Source organism: Mobula hypostoma, chromosome 22 (assembly GCF_963921235.1).
Source record: "Mobula hypostoma chromosome 22, sMobHyp1.1, whole genome shotgun sequence".
Lineage (NCBI taxonomy): Eukaryota > Metazoa > Chordata > Chondrichthyes > Myliobatiformes > Myliobatidae > Mobula > Mobula hypostoma.
Genome location: NC_086118.1, coordinates 6,935,601 through 6,957,510, shown reverse-complemented (window position 1 = coordinate 6,957,510; position 21,910 = coordinate 6,935,601). Strand labels below are relative to the sequence as shown.

The following is a 21,910-nucleotide window of genomic DNA, read 5'->3' as shown; positions in this document are numbered from 1 at the left end:
AAGAAAAGTCCTACAGCGATGGAGATATTCCCTCCTGATCTTTGCAAGCAAAGAAACAGCCATCATCAGAAGGGAGTATTCAAAATATATCAGCGATGTGAACTGAGGATAGATAGAACTGGGAATTCTCATGGAGGCAGAATAGATCATTTTCTATAACTGACAGTCAATGTGAATTTTATTTGATTCTTGTTAGGGGCATCAGCGTTCGATTCAATATTCAAATTTATTTATCACATGTACATCGGAACATATGTGAAATGCATCATTTGCATTAACAACCAACCCACCCAGGAATGTACTGGAGCACCCACAAGTTTTGCTCCAAGAGTTAGTACTATCTTTTCCACCTTGACCCTGTAGTAACACTGTCCCGTTTGTGTGTATTGATAAGTTAATCGTAAATGGATAAATGACAATCCAACTTGAATTGAATTCTGGTGCCAAAATAGCATGCCCGCAATGCTCAGCAGAACAACACAAAACGCAAGAAGTGACAAAACAAGCCCTGTTCTCTCCCCCCACACCCCCCACGCTCAGACACACAGACACACGCGCGACAGGCCCTTGTTGGCCTCCAGCCTTCAGCGGTCTTAGTCTTGAGCTTGCAGACATTGAGCTTCGATTTCCCCCAGCTGACCAGCAGAGATTCACAAACTCTGATTCTAGCCGATGGGCCTTGACTTCCAGACTTCCAATTCAACCTGTGGACCTCAGTCTTAGGTATTTTCCCCAAACCCTAAGCCTCAAACCATGGACTCACCAATGATGGGAGCCTGAACACTAGGCCTCAAACTCCAGTCAAACTGATTTGCATACTCAGGAGGTTATTGGCCTCTGTAACCTGCTGACAACTTGCTGACCCTGGGGGGAGGGGCACACCAGTCCTCATTTATGCTGTCTGCAACATTAGTCGTCTGACCATGTATGTGTCTCTGGCCTTAAAACATGGAGCTGAGGCTTAGACTCTGACCTGATCTCTAATTTCCCCATATTCCCGTCCCTAAATCTTAACCTGATTTCCTAACTCCACTCTCCATCCCTCAAGATCATCCCTATAAACCCAAAATAAAATCTAAACTGCAACCTTGACGGCGACTACAGCTTGACACCTCTTAAATAGAAACAGATTGTTCTTCCCACCCAATTCAACATGGGGAATCAAACCAGACACTTCTGCATCAGGCACCAGAACTCCTTGTTCATGAAGGATTTTTGGTCTTAGCTGGAGATGAAGTTGGGGATAGCTGTGGGAATTGGCAGTAGTGAGCCAGCATCCTGTTGTACATTCTGCCTAACTTTCAAAAATCAGTGTAAGTCATCCAGTCAAGATGCTGCTGAGCAGCAATGTCTATCGATATCGTGCCTCAGACTTAGATTCTTTTTTTAGGTTTGTAGGGATGGTTTTGGGGACAGCACAGAGAGTTAGAGGTCAGGTTAGTGTTTAGGGGCAGGGATGAGGGAGATTTAGAGGTCAGGTTAGTGTTTAGGGACAGGGATGAGGGAGATTTAGAGGTCAGGTTAGTGTTTAGGGGCAGGGATGAGGGAGAGTTAGAGGTCAGGTTAGTGTTTAGGGGCAGGGATGAGGGAGATTTAGAGGTCAGCTTAGTGTTTAGGGACAGCGATGAGAGGGAGTTAGAGATCGGGTTAGTGTTTAGGGGCAGGGATGAGGGAGATTTAGAGGTCAGGGTACTGTTTAGGGACAGGGATGAGGGAGAGTTAGAGGTCAGGGTAGTAAATGAAAAGCCTGGACTTCAAGTCCAGGACAAAGTGCTCCATGATTGAATATCAGTGCTCCTGGAAGTTGTGTTGCAGGTGTTGAGGAGACCAGTGATCCCTAACGAAAGGTAGAGGCCCAAAGGATTCATGATGACCTGGGTCACTGCCGTCAAAGGTCTGTATTAGTCTGGAAATTTAGACTCGAAGGTCAATCCCATAATGTCACATTCTGGGTCTTTGCCTGAAGGTCAAACCTTTGATTGGCGAGTCCTGGGACAAAGTCCAGGGTGTTATGTCTATGAGTCTGAGAATCTGAGGCCAATGACTGTAGGCCCAGAGTCAATCTGTCTTGGGGTTAGAGGCCTGCTTATGTGTGTAAATTGGTGGGTGGGTTGAGAGGGATGTGAAAGGGGCTTGTTTCGTTTTCATCTTGTTTTGTTTTGTTGTTACTGCTGCTTTTGTTGTTCTGCAGAATACTGGGTGTGCGATGTTGGCATCGCAATGTGTAGCGACACTAATGGGTTGACGCAGTACATCCTTGGGTGTGCAAATGATTCATTCCACTATATGTTTTGATCTACGTGTGATAAATAAGTCTGAATAAATCTGAATCTATTAGATGGATGGATAGATTATTGATCCCAAAGAAAATTACAGTGTCACAGTAGCATTAAAAGTGTAAAGATATACAAATATTAGAAGAGAAGTAAGAAAGAACAAAAAATAAGGTACCTCAAATGGTCTTACAGGAGGGGGTCATCACTTCCCTGGCTATAGGTTGACTCATTATAGAGCCTAACGGCCGAGGGTACGAATGATCTCACATAGCCCTCTTTGGAGCAGCGCAGTTGTCTTAGTCTATTACTAAAAGTGCTCCTCTATTCAGCCAAGGTGGCACGCAGAAGGCAGGAGACATTCACCGGAATTGCGAGGATTTTCCGTAGGGTTTTTTGTCCACCGCAGCCTCCAGTTCGAGTCTTATTACAGAGCCAGCCTTTCTAATCAATTTATTGAGCCAGTTGGCTTCATCCGCATTGATGTCATTGCCCCAATGCCCCAGCATAGCTAATCATGCAAATAAGCTCCTATAAAGCCTATAAAGCAAGGTATTGTTTATTTTCTGGTGTTGGCTGAGGGATTCTTATTAACCAAGTTGCTGAGCAGTTGCAAACACTTCCTTCTTCCTGATTCCAAAAGTGCTGAAAATGAAAACTTGCCCTGAGATACCAGAGGATTGAAGGATAGCCAATGTAGATTCCTTTTGAAGAAAGGCTCTAAACATAAACCAGGAGATTATCGGCTGGTGACCCTGACATTAGTAGTGGGAAGATTATTGGCAGTAATTCTAAGGAACTGGATATATAAGTATTTGGATAGACATAGGCTGATTAAAGATAGTCTGCATGGCTTTGTGTGTGGTAGTTCATATCTAACCAATTTTATAGAGCTTTTCAATTTTATAGAGCTTTTCAAGGAAGTTACCAGGAAAGTTGATGAAGGGAATGCAGTTGATGTTGTCTACGTGGCTTTTGACATTGGAGGATGGTTAAGAAGGTGCAGGTGCTTAGCATTCAAGATGAAGCAGTAAATTAGATTTAGGCATTGGCTTTGTGGGAGAAGCCAGAGAGTGGAAGTAGGTGGTTATTTCTCTGACTAGAGGCTTGTGACTAGTGTAGTGTGACAGGGACTGGTGCTGGTACCATTGTTGTTTGTCATCTATATCAATGATCTTGATGATAATGTGATTAACTAGATCAGCAAATTTGTGGAAGACACCAAGATTGGGGGTGTAGTGGACAGCAAGAAAGGCCATCATGGCTTGCAGCAGGATTTGAACCAGCTGGTGGAAAAATGGGCAGGAAAATGGCAGATGGAATTTAATGCAGACAAGTGTGAAGTGTTGCACATTGGGAAGACCAACCAGGGTAGATCTTACACAATGAACGGTAGGGCACTGAGGAGTGCTGTAGAACAAAGGGATCTGGGGATACAGGTCCATTATTCATTGAAAGTGGCATCACAGTTAGATAGGTTTGTAAAGAAAGCTTTAGAGACATTGGTCTTCATAAATCAAAGTATTGAGTACAGGAGATGTGATGTTATGTTGAAGTTGTATAAGACATTGGTGAGGCCCAGTTTGGAATATTGTGTGCAGATTTGGTCACCTATCTGCAGGAAATATGTAAATAAGGTTGGAGGTATACAGAGAAAATTTACAAGGATGGTGCTGGATCTGGAGGACATGAGTTATAAGGAAAGACTGAATAGTATAGAACTTTATTCCTTGAAATGTAACAGATTGAGAGCAGACTTGATAGAGGTATACAGAATTATGAGTGGTAAAGATAGGGTAAATGCAAGCAGGCTTTTTCCACAGAGGTTGGGTGGAACTTCAATCAGAGATCATGGGTTAAAGGTGAAAGGTGAAAAGTTTAAGGGGGACATGAAGGGAAACTTCTTCACTCAGAGGATTGTTAGAGTATGGAATGAGCTGCCAGCACAAGTGGTGCACGAAAGCTTGATTTCACTGCTTAAGAAAAGTTTGGGTGGGTAAGTGGATGGTAGAGGTATGGAGGGCTATGGTCTGGCTCAGCATAGACTAGATGGGTCAAAGGGCCTGTTTCTTTGATGTACTTTTCTATGACTCTACGAGATATCAAGAAATAACATTTGTTAGATACTTATTTTAATTATCTCTCCACAGATTGTTGATTTTTTACGGTATAAAACATCAACGTATTTTGGGAAAACTACTCTTGGAGGCCCATTTCATGTTATAATGTAAGTATAATAACAATACCATTTTAATTATGCTGGTGTTAGTGTGTTAATTGTAGTATTTTTTACAATTCCTTTTTTAACTTTTCGTCCTTCAAACCATCCTCTATAGATGGCCATGTCAGGTTTCATGGTCATCTCAGCTGGTTGTTCTTGTAGGATGTTTCAAGTTGCTTTGTTCTGGAATGCAAAGACCATAAGGGTGATGGAAATAAATTCAATAGTAACTTCCCAAAAAAAAGAAAATTGGATATACATTTGAAAAAACATGTACTCATTGAGAGTATGATTCATTGGATTGGTCCTTCTAAATTCTGATCAAACCATAACGGCAAAACAGAATTCTGTAAGTTTCAGGAACTGTTCTCTGATTCTTCCTTTCTGTGTAACCACTCTTTCATTTATCTATTTTTAGAGGAAAAGCCTGAAACCGCCTTGCCTATCCATCTTTTGGATCCCTGTTCCTAAAATGTCCTGTCTTTCCCCCCACTTTAAAAACTTCCTTCAAATTACTGCTTTCATCTCCTTACCGATTTTCTCTTTTTCTCTTTTTGTGTATTCCACAGTGCTTTGTTCCCAATTTATCCATCTTAAGACCTGAGATTTATTTCTCTCTCTCTCATTGCCAGTTTTTCTTCCATCCGACTCAATTTTTTCTAATTCCACCTGTCTCTCCTTCCCTTACACATTTTTGACTCTTGCCCATTCTTTTACTTTATTTTGCTTTATACTATCTTCTGCTCTTTCTTTGACTCTTGCTTCATATATCCCTTCACTCATTAAATATTTCCCATTGGAAACATGCAAAAACAGTGCTTGGTAGCTTGGTATACTATTCCATTAGATCATGACTGTACAAGGTTAGCTTCATAATCCTTATAAACCTGCATAATAGTCAAACTCAAAGTAAATTAATTATCAAAGTATGTCACCATATACTACTTTGAGATTTCTTTCCTTCCAGGCATTCATAGTAGAGCAAAAAACGTAATAGTTGATGAAAAACCACATACAAAGACCGATAAACGTCCAATGTGCAAAAGAAGACAAATTATGCAAATTAAATAAATAAACAGACAGATAGATAAACAAATAGAAACATAGAAAATAGGTGCAGGAGTAGGCCATTCGGCCCTTCGAGCCTGCACCGCCATTTATTATGATCATGGCTGATCATCCAACTCAGAACCCCGCCCCAGCCTTCCCTCCATACCCTCTGATCCCCGTAGCCACAAGGGCCATATCTAACTCCCTCTTAAACATAGCCAATGAACTGGCCTCAACTGTTTCATGTGGCAGAGAATTCCACAGATTCACCACTCTCTGTGTGAAGAAGTTTTTCCTAATCTCGGTCCTAAAAGGTTTCCCCTTTATCCTCAAACTGTGACCCCTTGTTCTGGACTTCCCCAACATCGGGAACAATCTTCCTGCATCTAGCCTGTCCAATCCCTTTAGGATTTTATACGTTTCAATCAGATCCCCCCTCAATCTTCTGAATTCCAACGAGTACAAGCCCAGTTCATCCACTTTCTTCATATGAAAGTCCTGCCATCCCAGGAATCAATCTGGTGAACCTTCTTTGTACTCCCTCTATGGCAAGGATGTCTTTCCTCAGATTAGGGGACCAAAACTGCACACAATACTCCAGGTGTGGTCTCACCAAGGCCTTGTACAACTGCTCCTGATAGATAGATAAAGAAATAGATATGACAAAACAAAACTGAAAACATGAATTTAGAGTCCTTGAAAGTTAGTCCACAGGTTGGGGTACCAGTTCAGAGTTGGAGAGAGTGATGTTATCCATGTTGGTTCATGAGCCTGGTGGTTGAAGGGTATGAACTGTCCCTGAACATGATGGTGTTCAAAGTTCAATGTATTTTTTAAATCAAAGAATGTATACTACCTTGAGATTTCATTGATTTAATATAATCAATGAAAAAGTACACACAAGCAAAGACTGACTAACAACCAATGTGCAAAAGAAGACAAACTGTTCAAAAAAAATACAATAACTAATTAAGTAAATAAATAAATAAATAATACTGAGAATACGTTTTGTCGTGTCCTTGAAAGTGAGACAATAGGTTGTGTATTTGCTCAGAGCTGAAGTGAGTGAAGTTATCCACGCTGGTTCAGGAGCCTGATGTTGGAATGGTAATAACTGTTCCTGTGGAACTTAAGGCTTCTGTACCTCCTTCCTGATGGTAGTTGGATCATGGGGGTCCTTGATGATGGATGCTACTTTCTTGTGGCAGTGCTCCTTGTAGATAAGTTCAGTGGTAGGGAGGGTTTTTCCTGAGATGGACTGAACTTTTTGGAGGCATGTCCATTCTTGGGCATTGGTGTTTTCATACCAGCTGTGATGCAACCAATCAAGGTACTCTCCACCACTCATCTATGGAGGTCTGTCAGAGTTTTAGATGACATGCTGAATCTTAGAAAGTAGAGATGCTGTCATGCCTTCTTTGTGGTGGCATTTATGTGCTGGGTCCAGAACAGATCCTCTGAAGTGATAACGCCAAGGAATTCATAATTACTGACCCTCTCCACCTCCATTTTCCTAATGACTACTGGCTTATGGACTTCTTTTTATCTTCCTTCTGTGGTCAATAATCAACCCTTTGGTTTTCTTGATGTTGAATGAGAAGTTGTTATTGTGGCACCATTCAACCACATTTTCAATCTCCCTCCTATATGCCAATTTGTACCACATTTGATTCATCCAACAACACTGGTGTCATCAGCAAATTGAAATATGACATTGGAGCCGTACTTTGCTGATGGTGATTGTGGAGATGTTGTTGTCAATCTGTACTGACTGGGATCTGCAAGTGGGCAAATAGAGGGAACAGGGAGGTATCAAGTCTAGGTCTTGGAGCTTAGTGTCGAGGGGATGATAGTGTTGAATGCTGAACTGTAGACAGTGAAGAACATATGGATGTATGCATCTTCATTGTCCAGATGTTGCAGAGTTGAGTTAAGAGTGAGTGAAATGGCATCTGCTGTTGACCTTTAGAGACAGTAGGCAAATTGGAGCAGATCCAAGTCACTCCTGAGGGAGGAGATGATATGCTTCATGACCAAGCTCTCAAAGCACCTCTTCACAGTGTGTGTAATTACTACTGGGTGTATAGTCATTGAGGCAGGTTACCATGTTCTTCTCGAAGCCTGCTTGAAGCAGGTGGTTACCATAGGTGAGAGGTTAAAGTGAGAGATTAAAGATGTCAGTAAACATCCAGCCTGTTGATTAGCAGAGCTCTTTAGTATTTGGAGGATTCTCTCATGTCTGCCTCAGAGACAAAAATTACAGGGTCATCAGGGCCTGTGGGAGTTCATAAAAGTGTCTCCATGTTTTGTTGGTCAAAGTGAGCATGACAGGTTTTGATCTCATCCGGGAGTGAAACATTGTCGTCATTTATGTTGCTTGGTTTTGCTTTGTTGGAGGTGACAGCATTCAAGCCCTGCCACAGCTGTTAAGCGTTCTTCTGTAATTCAATTTTGGTCCAGAATTGCCTCTTTGCTTGTGAGATGGTACATATACTGTCAATTATTAACATCTATTTGGATATTCCCAGCTGAGACTCCCCTCCTTCCAATCACACTCAATGATGTGACCAGTGTTTTGAAGTGCATCGATCCAGATTTTCAATGTGTGGAGATGGTTTCTGGGTATCTCACTCTAGTTTTTAGTTTTTGTGCAATAACAGAAAAATTACTCCAACTGAATTTGCATTACCAGATTCTGGAATCGTTATAAATTTATCAGTTGGATTTCTCCTAAAGTCTGTACTCAACAGAGTTCAAGCCAAGTCTGTGATCATACAATAATAGTTTAAGCACAGTTAGCTCTTGTCATACTTTGGTGAGTCTGCATTTCACTTGCTCAATCCTTCTAGAGTCACAATGAAGAAACAATTAAACAGTCCAGCAAGACTTTTAGATAAGTATTGGTTAACTATCACTTTTCATTTCAGCTTGAAATGAAGTACGATTTTCTATTAGCATTTTCATATTTGTCAATAGGTTTCTATGACATAACCCTAATCATAAGAAGACTCCTCACCATGAACACTACTTCACTTTTATGTGTCCTTTTGCTCTACATATTTAATTGTGTATTTATCATAAGTATCAGTTTTAATATCACTGGCATATGTCATGAAATTTGTTGCTTTATGGCATTGAAAGACATAATCAAAAAAAACCTATAAATTACAATAAAATAATATTTAAAAAATCTAGTAGTGCAAAAAGAGAGCAAAAAAAGAGTGAGGTATGTTCATGGGCTCATTGTCCAGTCAGAAATCTGGAAGTCAAGTCAAGTCAAATTGCTTTTATTGTCATTTCAACCATAACTGCTGGTACAGTACATAGTAAAAATGAAACAACGATCCTCCAGGACCATGGTGCTACATGAAACAACACAAAACTACATTAGACTACCTGAAACAACACAAAACTACACTAGACTTCAGGCCTAAACGGGACTACATAAAGTGTACAAAACAGTGCAAGACATTACAATAATTAATAAACAAGATAAATAGACACAGTAAAGGACAAATTACAATATAATAATAAATGATGGAAATGGAAATGGAAACAATGTTTTAGCAGGAATTGAGAAAGAAATGAGACAAGAATTGCAAAGGGGGTGGAGTGGAGTGAAGAAGTTGTTCCTGAAATGCTGAGTGTGTGTCTTTGGGCTCCTGTACCTTCTCCATAATAGTACAATGAGAAGGGCATGCCCTGGGTGATGGGGTCTTTAATAATGGATGCCACTTTTTTGAAGCATTGTCTTTTGAAGGTGTCTTTGATGCTAGGGAGGCTAGTGCCCATGATGGTGCTGGCTGAGTTTGCAACTTTCTGCAGCTTTTCCCAATTCTGTGCAGTGGCTCCTCCATGCTTGATGATGAGGCAATCACTTAGAATACTCTCCATGGTACATCTGTAGAAATTTGCAAGAGTCTTTGGTGATATACCAAGTCTCCTCAACTCTTAATGAAATGTAGCCACTGGTGTGCCTTTTTTGTAACTGGATCAATATGTTGGGCCCAGGATAGATCTTTAGAGATGTTAATATCTAGGAACTTGAAATTGCTCACTCTTTCCACTGCTGATCCCTTAATGAGGACTGGTCTGTGTTCCCTCGGCTTCCCCTTCCTGAAATCAATTACTGGGTCTTGCAGAGGAAGGTACAAAGGCCAGGTTTTGAAACTTGTTGATTAGAACTGAGGGTTTGATTGTGTTGAACACTGAGCTGTATTCAATAAACTGCAGCCTGACATAGGTATTACTATTGTCCAAGTCATCTGATACCTGAATGGAGAGCCAGTGAGATTGTATCCACTGTAGACCTATCGTGTTGATAGGCAAATTACAGCGGGTCCTGATCTTGCTTAACCAGGAGTTGAGTCTGGCCATGACCAACCTCTCAAAGCATTTCATCACTATAGGTGTGAGTGCCACTGGCAATAATCATTGAGGTAGCTCACCCTGCTGTTTTGGACTCTGGTATAATTGTTGCCTTTTTGAAGCAGGTGGGAACCTCTGACCATAGTAGTGTGAGATTGAAGATGTCCTTGAACACTTCCACCAGTTGGTTGGCATAAATTTTCAGTATCCTATCAGGTACACCATCGGAGCCTGATATCTCATGAAGGTAAACCCTCTTGAAGGATGTTCTGAAGTCGGCCTCCAAGATAGAGATCACAGGGTTACTAGATGCTGCTGGGATTCACACAGATGTAGTTTTATTCTTCCTTTCAAACCATGCATAAAGAGCATTGAGTTCGTCTGGGGGTGAAGCATCACAGTCATTCATGATGTTACGTTTCGCCTTGTAGGATATAAAGGCCTGCAAACCCTGATGTGCATCCGATTCTGTTTCTAACATCAATCTAAATTGTTTTTTTGTTTTAAAAATAACCTTTTGTAGGTCATACCTGGACTTCTTTTATAGTTCTAGATCTTGAATGCCACAGATCTAGACCTCAGCACACTATGAATATCCCAGTTCATCCACGGCCTTGGTTTGGGTATGTCTAGTATAGAGTGGCAGGGTGGAGGAACATCTCTACCAAAGGAGGTGTAAGGCACTTCTTCCCTCCGCTAGCCTGCAGGTCACTCTTGGGCAAGGTGTGGCACCTGTTTAGCCCTCCGATCAGGGTCACGTGAGCCATGGGATCGGGCAGTAGATGGTCAAGTGAGCAGCTGGTGCATATGACAAGTCCTGGTTATACGACTATTGACATCAGGCAGACAATCTCTGAAGAGTATTGATAATGGCTGGGGTCATCTATCTTGTAAAGACACTGCCCAGAAGAGGGCAATGGCAAACGACTTCTGTAGAAAAATTCGCAAAGTACAGTCACTGCTGTGGAGAGACCATGATCGCCTGTGTCATACAACATGACACATAATGAACAAACAAATGTTCTTGAAGGGACACACTCATTCACACAGGTCTTGATGAAGGTGATGATAATTGTGATATATTCATTCAGATTCGAAGATGAGTCCCTGAATATTGTCCAGTCCACCAACTCAGAGCCATCCTGTAAGCACCTCTCTGCCTTCCTTGACCATTTCTTCTTGGTCCTTAATACTGGTGCTGCTGTATTTAGTCTCTGTCGGGACTAGAAGTACACTCAGGTGATCACACCAAAATGTGAAAGTGTGGGTGTGGGAGTGTGTTGGCTCCTCGGGTTCCACAGGTGATATGCTGGTGGTCGTTGTTCACAAATTTCTTCAAAGCGGTCTGGTTGAAATCCCTAATTGTGTATACATTCATTCATTCTCATTCATTCTCTCTCTCTCTCTCTCTCTCTCTCTCTCTCCCTCCCTCTCCCTCTCCCTCTCCCTCTCCCTCTCTCCCTCCCTCACACTATATATATATATGCATAAATAAAGTTAAATTAACAGCAGATATATATGTCTGATGACAGTGGGGAAGAGCTATTCCTGAATTGTTGAGTGGGTGCCTTCAGGCTGCTGTACCTCCTCACTGATGGTAGCATTGAGAAGACTATACGTTGTGGCTAATGGGGATGCTGCCTTTTTGAGGTATCTTTCTTTGAAGATGTCATGGATACTAAGAAGACTAGTGCCCATGATGGAGCTGTCTGAGTTCACAACTTTTTTCTGATCCTGTGAAACCAGTTAGGATGCTGTCCATGGTAAATCTGTAGAAAATTGCGAGTGTCTTTGGGGATGTACCGAATCTCCTTAAATTCCTAATGAAATATAACTAATGTGCATGTTTTGTAACTGCATTGATATGTTGGGCCATAGGTAGATCCTCAAAGATGTTGATACTCAGAACTTGAAATTGTTCACCCTTTACACTTCTGATCCTTCAATGAGGACTGGTGTGTGTGTCCTTGCCTTACCCTTTCCGAATTCCACAATCAATTCCTTGGTCTTACTGACATTGAGTGCAAGGTTGTTGCTACGACAGCACTCAACCAGATGATCTATCTTGCTCGTGTATGCCTCATTTGCGTATGTTTGTGTTCAAAAGCAGTGATTTTTGCCACTAACAGTTGGTGAGAAGTAAACTGTAAGATAAAGGATCTAATACTTTCCAAGTGTATATGATGAATAAACTTTTCTTGGGCTTTCAGCCAAGTACAGATATCAATTTTAACTGATGTTTCGATGACAAACTGTCATCTTCGTCATGGATGATACCTGAACGTGTCTAGTCCAGTGGTATTTATATCCCCATCGTCTGTCCCTCCTGATTGGTTAGTCCTCACCTAATCAGGTTTCTGCTGTTCCACCTTGTTCACGATCGAATTCCAGCTCTTACTTAGAGCCAGACCTTCGTCTTTGTGAAAATTCTTTTCCTCTAGCTTCCTTTACCTGGCGGTTCCAAAAGCCATTGGTGTGACATAGTAGTTCTGTGCCATCGAAGTCAATCCTATGGCCATTGTGAATGCAATATTCTGCTACCACCAATTTCTCTGGGTAACTCAAATGAATATACCTCCTGTGCTGCTTGATGCGAGATTCCACCGTGCATCCCGTGTGAAAGTTATTTCAGACCTGAAGAGTCTCCACGAGGAAATAAGACAATTACGCACAACATTCCTAAAGAATGGTTACAAGGTGAAGGAAATCAATAAAAAGGGCTGACAGAAAAGCCAGGAAAACCTAACAATGAGGAAGAACGGTTGCTACAGCCTGTCGTCCCTATATTTTCACGGTTTCTGGAAGGATCACCAGGAACCTGAAGAAACAGGGGAATAATACCATCTACAAACACATAAGGAAGCTCAGGTTATAGCTTATGTGGGACAAAGATGTTCTGGGACTCAGGTCAGATGGCATTTACAAGATTCCCTGTGAATGCAGAGCAGCGTTTATTGACCAAAGGGGATGCACAGTGGAAACCTGCATCAAGGAGCTCAGGAGGTGTGTCCAAACATGAATGAGCTACCCCACAATGGACCCGACAAACCCCTTCACCACAGGTGCTACCATTCCCTGGACAACCTATATACCGCAGTGTACACTAGATGAATTCCCCCTTTCAACTACTAATAGAAAATAGAGACCCTCTGTAGGTCGGGTTGACTGTGTCCCTCTTGTCTATGTGACACAGAAGCCAGCACACAAGCCAGATCAGTAGGATATGGAGAGCAAGCAGTTGCTCATGCAGCAGGCTTATCGTCTCCACGCAGCTGATGAATCCAAAGGAACAGCAGGAACCGATACATTTAGGCACCAGTGGCATCGCAGGAGTTGCCAATCAGTGTTGAATTCAACATAAGACTGCTTTAGGAGCAACAGCTCCAGATTTTTTTTCTCAAAGTTTATTCCTGAAGCCTTCCCCATGAGTGGGTACAGCTGCGCGGCAGTGGTGGTTTGAGATCAGAGCTTTCCTCCTCCTGAGCTGCTAACTTCAGCTAACAAGCCCCATCTGCCCGAAGCTACTGGTTTTAAAGAGCCTTCTCTTTTGCCCCTTCTCCTGTCAGTAGAAACTATTTTGCTGGGTTTGATAGCTAAGTCACACATGAAGGCCAGGAACTGTTAGAAGCAATTTGAGATGCACACCATTGGGAGCATAGAGTAGGTAGTGGGAGCTTATCCCCATTACTACCTCTGGCTATATCAACCCAATAGGAACTAATACACACTTATTTAGTACGAGAGCAGTATTGATAGAGTTCTAATTTGTTCTACATTTTATTTAAGTACGTAATTTGTTACTCAGTTAAACGGTAGTTGTCTTTTTTATACCTTTTTAACTATTTCCAGGAAACTTTGGTTAATGGGGGCAGGCACTCAATTGCACCAAAATGTATTGGTCCTGCTGTGTCCCAATTAACTGGAATCCAACACACACACACACACACACACACACACACACACACACTCACACTCACACACTCTTGTTGTAATATGTTTTTTTTAATGTATGGCACTGCATTGTTGTCTTAAAACAACACATTTCACAACATACAGTATGCCAGTGATGTTAAATCTGATTCTGATACAGACTGGACCATGACCCTTTGATCACTCTGTACTAAAGTGGAACTTATTCTTTGTTCGAAACATGTTCTTTCTTGTAAAAAAAAATGTTTTATGTATGTTCAATTAATATTTTGTTTGCGAATGCTTCTTATGTGATTCTGCCACAAGTAAGTTTTTCACTGTGCATACATATACTATGCACATGACAATGAATTCAACTTTGGTATTGTCTTTGATTAAACCTAGCTGCTGTTTCACAGTTTCTCACCATTTAGAGGATACTCTGATCAATCTCTCTTTGGTCCTAAGTGAATGATTTTTCCAATAGTGAGCTTCACTGCACTGTACCCGTTGTTCTCCTCCCTTTTCCCTCAACAGCAGCTGCTATGCATTCCTAGTGCTATCGATTTTCATCCTTCGACTGACAAGTGCAGGCATTGAAGAGTTCTTCATGGCCATTGCCATTGCTTTGGCCTGGTGCAATTCCATGTACTTTGCTCGAGGGTTCCGAATACTTGGGCATTTCGCCATCCTACTCCAAAAGGTAACTAAGCCAGATATTTAATTGTACTATACACTTCGTCATGAAATGTAAAGGAGGTTTGATCCAAAAGCAGAGCAGGGGAGATGATTTAGCAGTAAATGATATTTTACTAATAAACTGCAAAATAACAAACCATGAGAGGCCACAAAATAAGAGAAAAGAGCCTGGTGTAACGTAAGGTCTGGGTGCCACGGTAGCGTAGCAGTTAACACAATGCTATTATAGCTCGAAGTGTTGGAGTTCGGAGTTCAATTCCCAGTGTCCACTGTGAGCCTGTAGATCCTCTCCGTGGAATGTGTGGGTTTTCTTCGGGTCCACCTGTATCCTTCCATGGTCTATGTAGGTTAGTTGGTCAATATAAATTATCCTGTGACTAGGTCAGGGTTAAATTGAGGTTACCGCCATTGTAGGGCAGTACCATTCAAAGGGCCGGAAGGGTCTATTCCACACGGTATCTCTAAATAAATAAATATATAAGATGAAGGGAGTTTTGCGTGAATTGATAAGAAAGATAGATAGATAGATATACTTTATTGATCCCGAGAGAAATTGAGTTTCGTTACAGCCACACCGAGAATTGAGCATAAATATAGCAATACAAAAACCACAAACAATCAAACAACAAAATGCAAACTATGCCAGATGGAAAATAAGTCCAGGACCAGCCTATTGGCTCAGGGTGTCTGACCCTCCATGGGTGGAGCTGCAAGTTCGATGGCCACAGGCAGGAACGCCCTCCCGTGCTGTCCAGTGTTGTATCTCGGTGGAATATGGCCGAAGGAGGAACTGGGTGGACTCACAGTGCTCCCAGATGCTCATATGCATCGGCTGTGTGCATGCAGTGACCATCCTAGACCCCAAGGGATGTCCATCAATGAGCGTGATGCAGAAGGGGTGAGAGATAGGCTTTGTAGGGAGTCCACTCCTGTAGAGTTCAGCCCGAAAAGTTGCCTGCTGCACTGGCAGCCACCAGAGCCTCCTGTGTGCGTGGAACCAATGGGCTGTGGAGATGGACAGAGAGCATGAGCTGGGCTGTGGTGCTGGAATGAGGGGCCGGGGGGAGCTTATCAGATAGAAGGCCCCTCATTTTCATGGACGCAGTGGGTATTCGATGTGTGGGTGATTGGCAGCTTCGCAGTAATTGCATAAGTTGTTTCTCCACTGACGCTCACGTTCTTGGTGGGGTTAAAGGAGCTCTCCCTAACCGCATGTGTTCTGGAAGTATTGATGAAGAGGGTCCTGCAGCCTGAAATGGTTCTTGGAATAGAACTAGGAATCTGGCTAATGATCTGGAGGCTTGTTCCATAAGATGCTAGTCAATTTGGAAGGCCAGAGTGATGAGGCTTTCAAGACCAGATGGCATCTCGCTGGTAGGCAGCTCCTCTTTCAAACACCCTGAGATGCTGTGATTGTAATAGGCCAGTAGTGCTTCTGCATTCCAACTACACTCTACCGCAAGGGTCTTGAATTCCAACATGGACTGTGAGCCTTGAAGCATGCACAGGTGTCCCATTTGCTGCATCCTATTCACTTCCTGGATGGTAGAAAATCTGGTGCATCTCAGTGGTAAAATCTTCATATTTATTGTCCCAGGTCAGGGCTCACCAGGTCAAGAGAGAAATGACAAAGGCAATTTTAACTCAGTCTGTAATATACAGAGGTGGCTGGAGCTTGAAGTGTAAGACGCACTGTGACAGGAAGTTGGGAATCCTTTGAAGTGTTCAAGCACAATTATCTGGGGCTCCAAGGGAGGAGGGTGATCTGCATGAGGTTGCTGTATCAAGACGGAGAATTGGCTGAGAGTAGTGAGTAGATGATCGATGGTTTCCTGTTGCTTCACAATTGTGAATTCTGTCAACAGATGACTTCCTTTAGGTGAGCATACTCTGCTGGGTCAATCATCCTCTCAGGAAATGAAGAGGAGGTTTGACCCAAAAGCAGGACAGTGGAGACGATTTAGCGGTAAATGATATCTTACTAATAAACTGCAAAATAGCAAGCCATCAGGGACCAGAAAACGAGAGAACAGATACTTACCATGACAAGGCAACAAGGTAACTGAAAGTCAGGAGCAATTGGTTGAAGCTTGGTGTTTTATATGAGTATTGTAGATAAGGGATAGGTTGTAGGTGATGAGTTGGAAACAAGTAGCAGGTAACTCCTGTTAGCTGGGTGGAGACTGAGAGGTGCAGGCTTGGCACATGTGTGACAACTTAGTTCTCAACTTAAATATTGCGTTAGTCTTATACAAGGAGGGTATTAAAACAAGTTGTTCATCCATCGTTGTCGCCAATGAAGACCTTGACACCATTAGTCACTTTGAGACTGGATGCAGTGTGTCTGAAGATGACTGGTCAGGCCAATTAGGGCACGAAATGTCTTGGCACATGTTGGGCAGACATGTGTAGGCACTGCAGTTGTTGCGCTGGTGGCTCTGGACTTGCGCGGGTCGCGCTTATGTTATGCTTCAGCAATGCGCCTTGCTTCATAAGCTTGACAGCCCTTGTCAATAAGGCCGCGCCAGGTAGGGTGGTTTTGTGCCAGCATTTCCCAGGTGGTCGTGTCTACGTCAAGTGACTTCAGGGAGGCCTTTAGTGTGTCTTTGTAATGTTTCTTCTGTCCTCCATGTGAGCACCTTCCAGCAGAGAGTTCCCCAAAAAGAAGCTGCTTGGGTTTGTGCTTGTCTGGCATGCGGATGACATGACCTGCCCACTGGGTCTGTGCTCTCATCAGCAGTGTGTGGACTGATGGTAGACTTGCTCCAGAGAGAACTTCAGTGCCTGGTACTTTGTTTTGTAGCTGTTTGCATTAAAACAAGTAGGGACAAGTTGGAGTAGGACACTCCAATATACACGACATAGTGCACTGAGGCATCGCTGTTCGGGCTGCTGTCTTACTGCTCCAGCAACCTGGGAATAACCTGATCCTTAGCTGCAGGCTGTATAGAGTTTGCACAATCTCCCTGTGATCATGTTGGCTTCTCTTAGGTGCTCTGTTTTTCCTAATACATGGGGTTTGGTTGGTTAATTGGCAACTATAGGTTGATCCAAGTGTGTATGTGAAGGATAGAATCTAGGGCAATTGTTTAGAATGTGAAGAGAATGAAAATGAGAATAGTGTACGTTCAGTGTAAATGGGTGGTCAGCAGCTCAGATGGTGGGCTGAAGGGCCTGTTTCCATGTTGTATGGCTATCACAAGCAAAGGGTCAATGTGAATGGAAATATTTTTATCCATCTAGATCCTCTGATACAAATCAATCGCTATGGTATTGTCCAGGATAGAGGAAAGGGAACAATTTGGAAAGTGACCATATGTGACTTTGGAATGTGAGCCACAGTGACCAGGTCTCTGGCACTGAATCTGGTGCTGTGACTCAGAAAAGCAGAGGGGTGAGGAAGACTACAGTGGTGATAGGAGATTCCATAGTCAGAAGAACAGAAATGGATTCTGTGGGTGTGATAGAGACACCTGGATGGTATGTTACTTCCCAGATGTCAGGGTCAGGTCCACGGCATCTCAAGGGGGAAGGTGAGCAGCCAAAAGCCTTGGTACATATTGGCACCAATGACATAGGTAGACAAGGTAAGGAGGTCCTGAAGTGAGATTTTAGGGAGCTAGGTAGAAAGCCGAAAAACAGGACCTCTAGGGTAGTAATCATTGGATTGCTTCCTGTGCCATGCACCAGTAAGGGTAAGAATAGGAAGATGTGGCAGGTAAATATGTGGCTGAGGAACTGGTGCAGGGGGCAAGGGTTTACATTTATGGATCATTGGAATCGCTTCTGGAGAAGGTATGACATGTACAAAAGGGATGGGTTATACTTGAACCAGACGGGGACCAAAATCCTTGCGGACAAGTTTGCTAGAGTTGTTCGGGAGAGTTTCAACTAATTTTGCAGGGTGTTGGGAACTGGAAAGATAGTGCTGAGGATGAGGTAGTTGGTGTAGCGAGACTCCTAGCAAAGAGAGACTGATGATAGGGCAAAATTTCAGTCAGCAGGATGAGTTTCAATGTAAAAGATGAACAAAATCAGAAAGAGTTGAAGGCATTATATTTGAATGTATACAGTATACAGAAAAGACAATAAGACAAAGGAGCAGAAGTCAGCCATTCGGCCCATCAAGTCTGTTCCGCCATTTTATCATGAGCTGATTCATTCTCCCATTTATTCCCACTCCCCCGCCTTCTCACCATAACCTTTAATGCCCTGGCTACTCAGATACCTATCAATCTCTGCCTTAAATATATCCAATGACTTGCCCTCCACTGCTGCCCGTGGCAACAAATTCCATAGACTCACCACCCTCTGACTAAAAAAATTTCTTCGCATTTCTGTTCTGAGTGGGCGCCCTTCAATCCTTAAGTCATGCCCTCTTGTACTAGATTCCCCCATAAAGGGAAACAACTTTGCCACATCCACTCTGTCCATGCCTTTCAACATTCGAAATGTTTCTGAGGTCTCCCCTCATTCTTCTAAACTCCAAGGAATACAGTCCAAGAGCAGACAAAAGTTCCTCATATGTTAACTCTCTCATTCCCGGAATCTAGTGAATCTTCTCTGTACCCTCTCCAATGTCAGCACATCCTTTCTTAAATAAGGAGATCAAAACTGCCCACAGTACTCCAAGTGAGGTCTCACCAGCACCTTATAGAGCCTCAACATCACATCCCTGTTCCTATACTCTATTCCTTTAGAAATGAATGCCAACATTGCATTCGCCATCTTCACCACCGACTCAACCTGGAGGTTAACCTTAAGAGTATCCTGTACGAGGACTCCCAAGTCCCGTTGCCTCTCAGAACTTTGAATTCTCTCCCTATTTAAATAATAGTCTGCCTGTTTATTTCTTCTGCCAAAGTGCATAACCATACACTTTCCAAAATTGTATTTCATTTGCCACTTCTTTGCCCATTCTTCCAATCTATCCAAGTCTCTCTGCAGACTCTCTGTTTCCTCAGCACTACCAGCCCCTCCACCTATCTTCGTATCATCAGCAAACTTAGCCACAAAGCCATCTATTCCATAATCCAAATCGTTGATGTACAATATAAAAAGAAGCAGCCCCAACACGGACCCCTGTGGAACACCACTGGTAACCGGCAGCCAATCAGAATAGGATCCCTTTATTCCCACTCTCTGTTTCCTGCCAATCAGCCAACACTCTATCCACATATGTAACTTTCCCATAATTCCATGGGCTCTTATTTTGTTAAGTAGCTTCATGTGTGGCACCTTGTCAAAGGCCTTCTGAAAATCCAAATATACAACATCCACTGCACCTCCCTTGTCTAGCCTACTGGTAATTTCCTCAAAAAATTGTAATAGGTTTGTCAGGCAGGATTTTCCTTTAAGGAATCCATGCTGAGTTCTGCCTGTCTTGTCATATGCCTCCAGGTACTCTGTAACCTCATCTTTGACAATCGACTTCAATACCTTCCCAACCACCGATGTCAAGTTAACAGGTCTATAATTTCCTTTTTGCTTCCTTGCCCCCTCCTTAAATAGCGGAGTGACATTTGCAATCTTCCAGTCCTCCGGAACCATGCCAAAATCCATCGACTTTTGAAAGATCATCGCTAATGCCTCCGCAATCTCCACAGCTACTTTCTTCAGAACACGAGGGTGCATTACATCTGGTCTGGGAGATTTATCTACCTTCAGACTATTCAGCTTCCTGAGTACTTTTTGTGTCGTAATTGTGACTGCGCACACTTCTCTTCCCTGCCACCCTTGAGTGTCCGGTATACTGCTGATGTCTTTCTCAGTGAAGACTGATGCAAAATACTTGTTCAGTTCCTCCGTCATCTCCTTATCTCCCATTACAATTTCTCCAGCATCATTTTCTATCAGTCATATATCTACTCTCACCTGTCTTTTACTCTTTATATACTTGCAAAAGCTTTTAGTATCCTCTTTGATATTATTTGCTAGCTTCCTTTCATAGTTAATCTTTTCCCTCTTAATGACCTTCTTAGTTTACTTTTGTAAGCTTTTAAAAACTTCCCAATCCTCTGTCTTCCCACTAATTTTTTCTTCCTTGTATGCCTTCTCCTTTGCTTTAACTTTGGCTTTGACTTCTCTTGTCAACCACGGTTGCATCCTTTTTCCATTCGAAAGTTTCTTCTTTTTTGGAATATACCTGTCTTGCACCTTCCTCACTTCTCGCATAAACACCAGCCATTGCTGCTCTGCCGTCTTTCCCTCCAGTGTTCCTTTCCAGTCAACTTTGGCCAGTGCCTCTCTCATGCCACTGTAATTTCCTTCACTCCACTGAAATACCGACACATCAGATTTCGGCTTCTCTTTTTCAAATTTCACAGTGAACTCAATCATGTTATGATCACTGCCTCCTTAGGGTTCCTTCACCTCAATCTCTCTAATCACCTCTGGTTCATTTCACAATGCCCAATCCAGTACAGCCGATCCCCTAGTGGGCTCAACAACAAACTGTTCTAAAAAGCCATCTCGCAGACATTCTTAGTCCTGACGAAGGGTCTCGGCCTGAAACGTCGACTGTACCTCTTCCTAGAGATGCTGCCTGGCCTGCTGCGTTCACCAGCAACTTTGATGTGTGTTGCTTGAATTTCCAGCATCTGCAGAATTCCTGTTGTTCGCAGACATTCTACTAATTCTCTCTCTTAAGATCCAGTGCCGACCTGATTTTCCCAATTCACTCGTATGTTAAAATCCCCAACAATTATCATAACACTGCCCTTCTGACAAGCCTTTTCTATTTCCTGTTGTAATTTGTAGTCCACATCACTGCAGCTGTTTGGAGGCCTATAAATAACTGCCATCAGGGTCCTTTTACCCCTGTGATTTCTTAGCTCAACCCATAAAGATTCAGCACCTTCTGATTCTATATCACCTCTTTCTAATGATTTAATATCGTTTCTTACCAATAAAGCCACGCCTCCCCCTCTGCCTACCTTCCTATCCTTCCGATACACCGTGTATCCTTGGACGTTCAGCTCCCAGAGACATGCATCCTTTAGCCACGTCTCAGTGATGGCCACAATATCATACCTGCCAATCTGTAGCTGTATGACAAGATCATCCCCCTTATTCCTTATGCTGCCTGCATTTAAGTATAAAACCTTAAAAGGGTTGTTGAACTTGTAGCACAGTTATAGATTGGCTGGCATGTATGATGCTATGGACTTCACTGAATCATGGCTGAAAGAAGATTAAAGCAGGGAATTTAATGTCTGAGGATACACACTGTTTTGAAAGGGCAGGCAGAGAGGTGTAGCTCGATTGTTAAAAAATCAAATCAAATCATTAGAAGGAGGTGACAAGTGGTGTTCCACAGGGGTTTGTGTTGGGACCGATTCTTTTTACATTATATGTCAATAATTTGGATGATGGAATCGATGGCTTTGTT

At 42.6% G+C, this 21,910-nt stretch overlaps 1 protein-coding gene across 2 annotated transcripts in view; it reads left to right on the top strand.

The window, feature by feature from the left end:
* The window catches only part of LOC134336478 (transient receptor potential cation channel subfamily V member 6-like), a 110,106-nt gene that overhangs the window by 67,194 nt on the left and 21,002 nt on the right, over positions 1-21,910 (top strand). For both annotated transcript variants that reach the window (XM_063030742.1, XM_063030743.1), the window contains exons 10-11: positions 4,424-4,500; positions 14,359-14,524. In XM_063030742.1, coding sequence (XP_062886812.1) covers positions 4,424-4,500; positions 14,359-14,524 — 243 coding nt within the window. The remainder of the gene's footprint in view (positions 1-4,423; positions 4,501-14,358; positions 14,525-21,910) is intronic.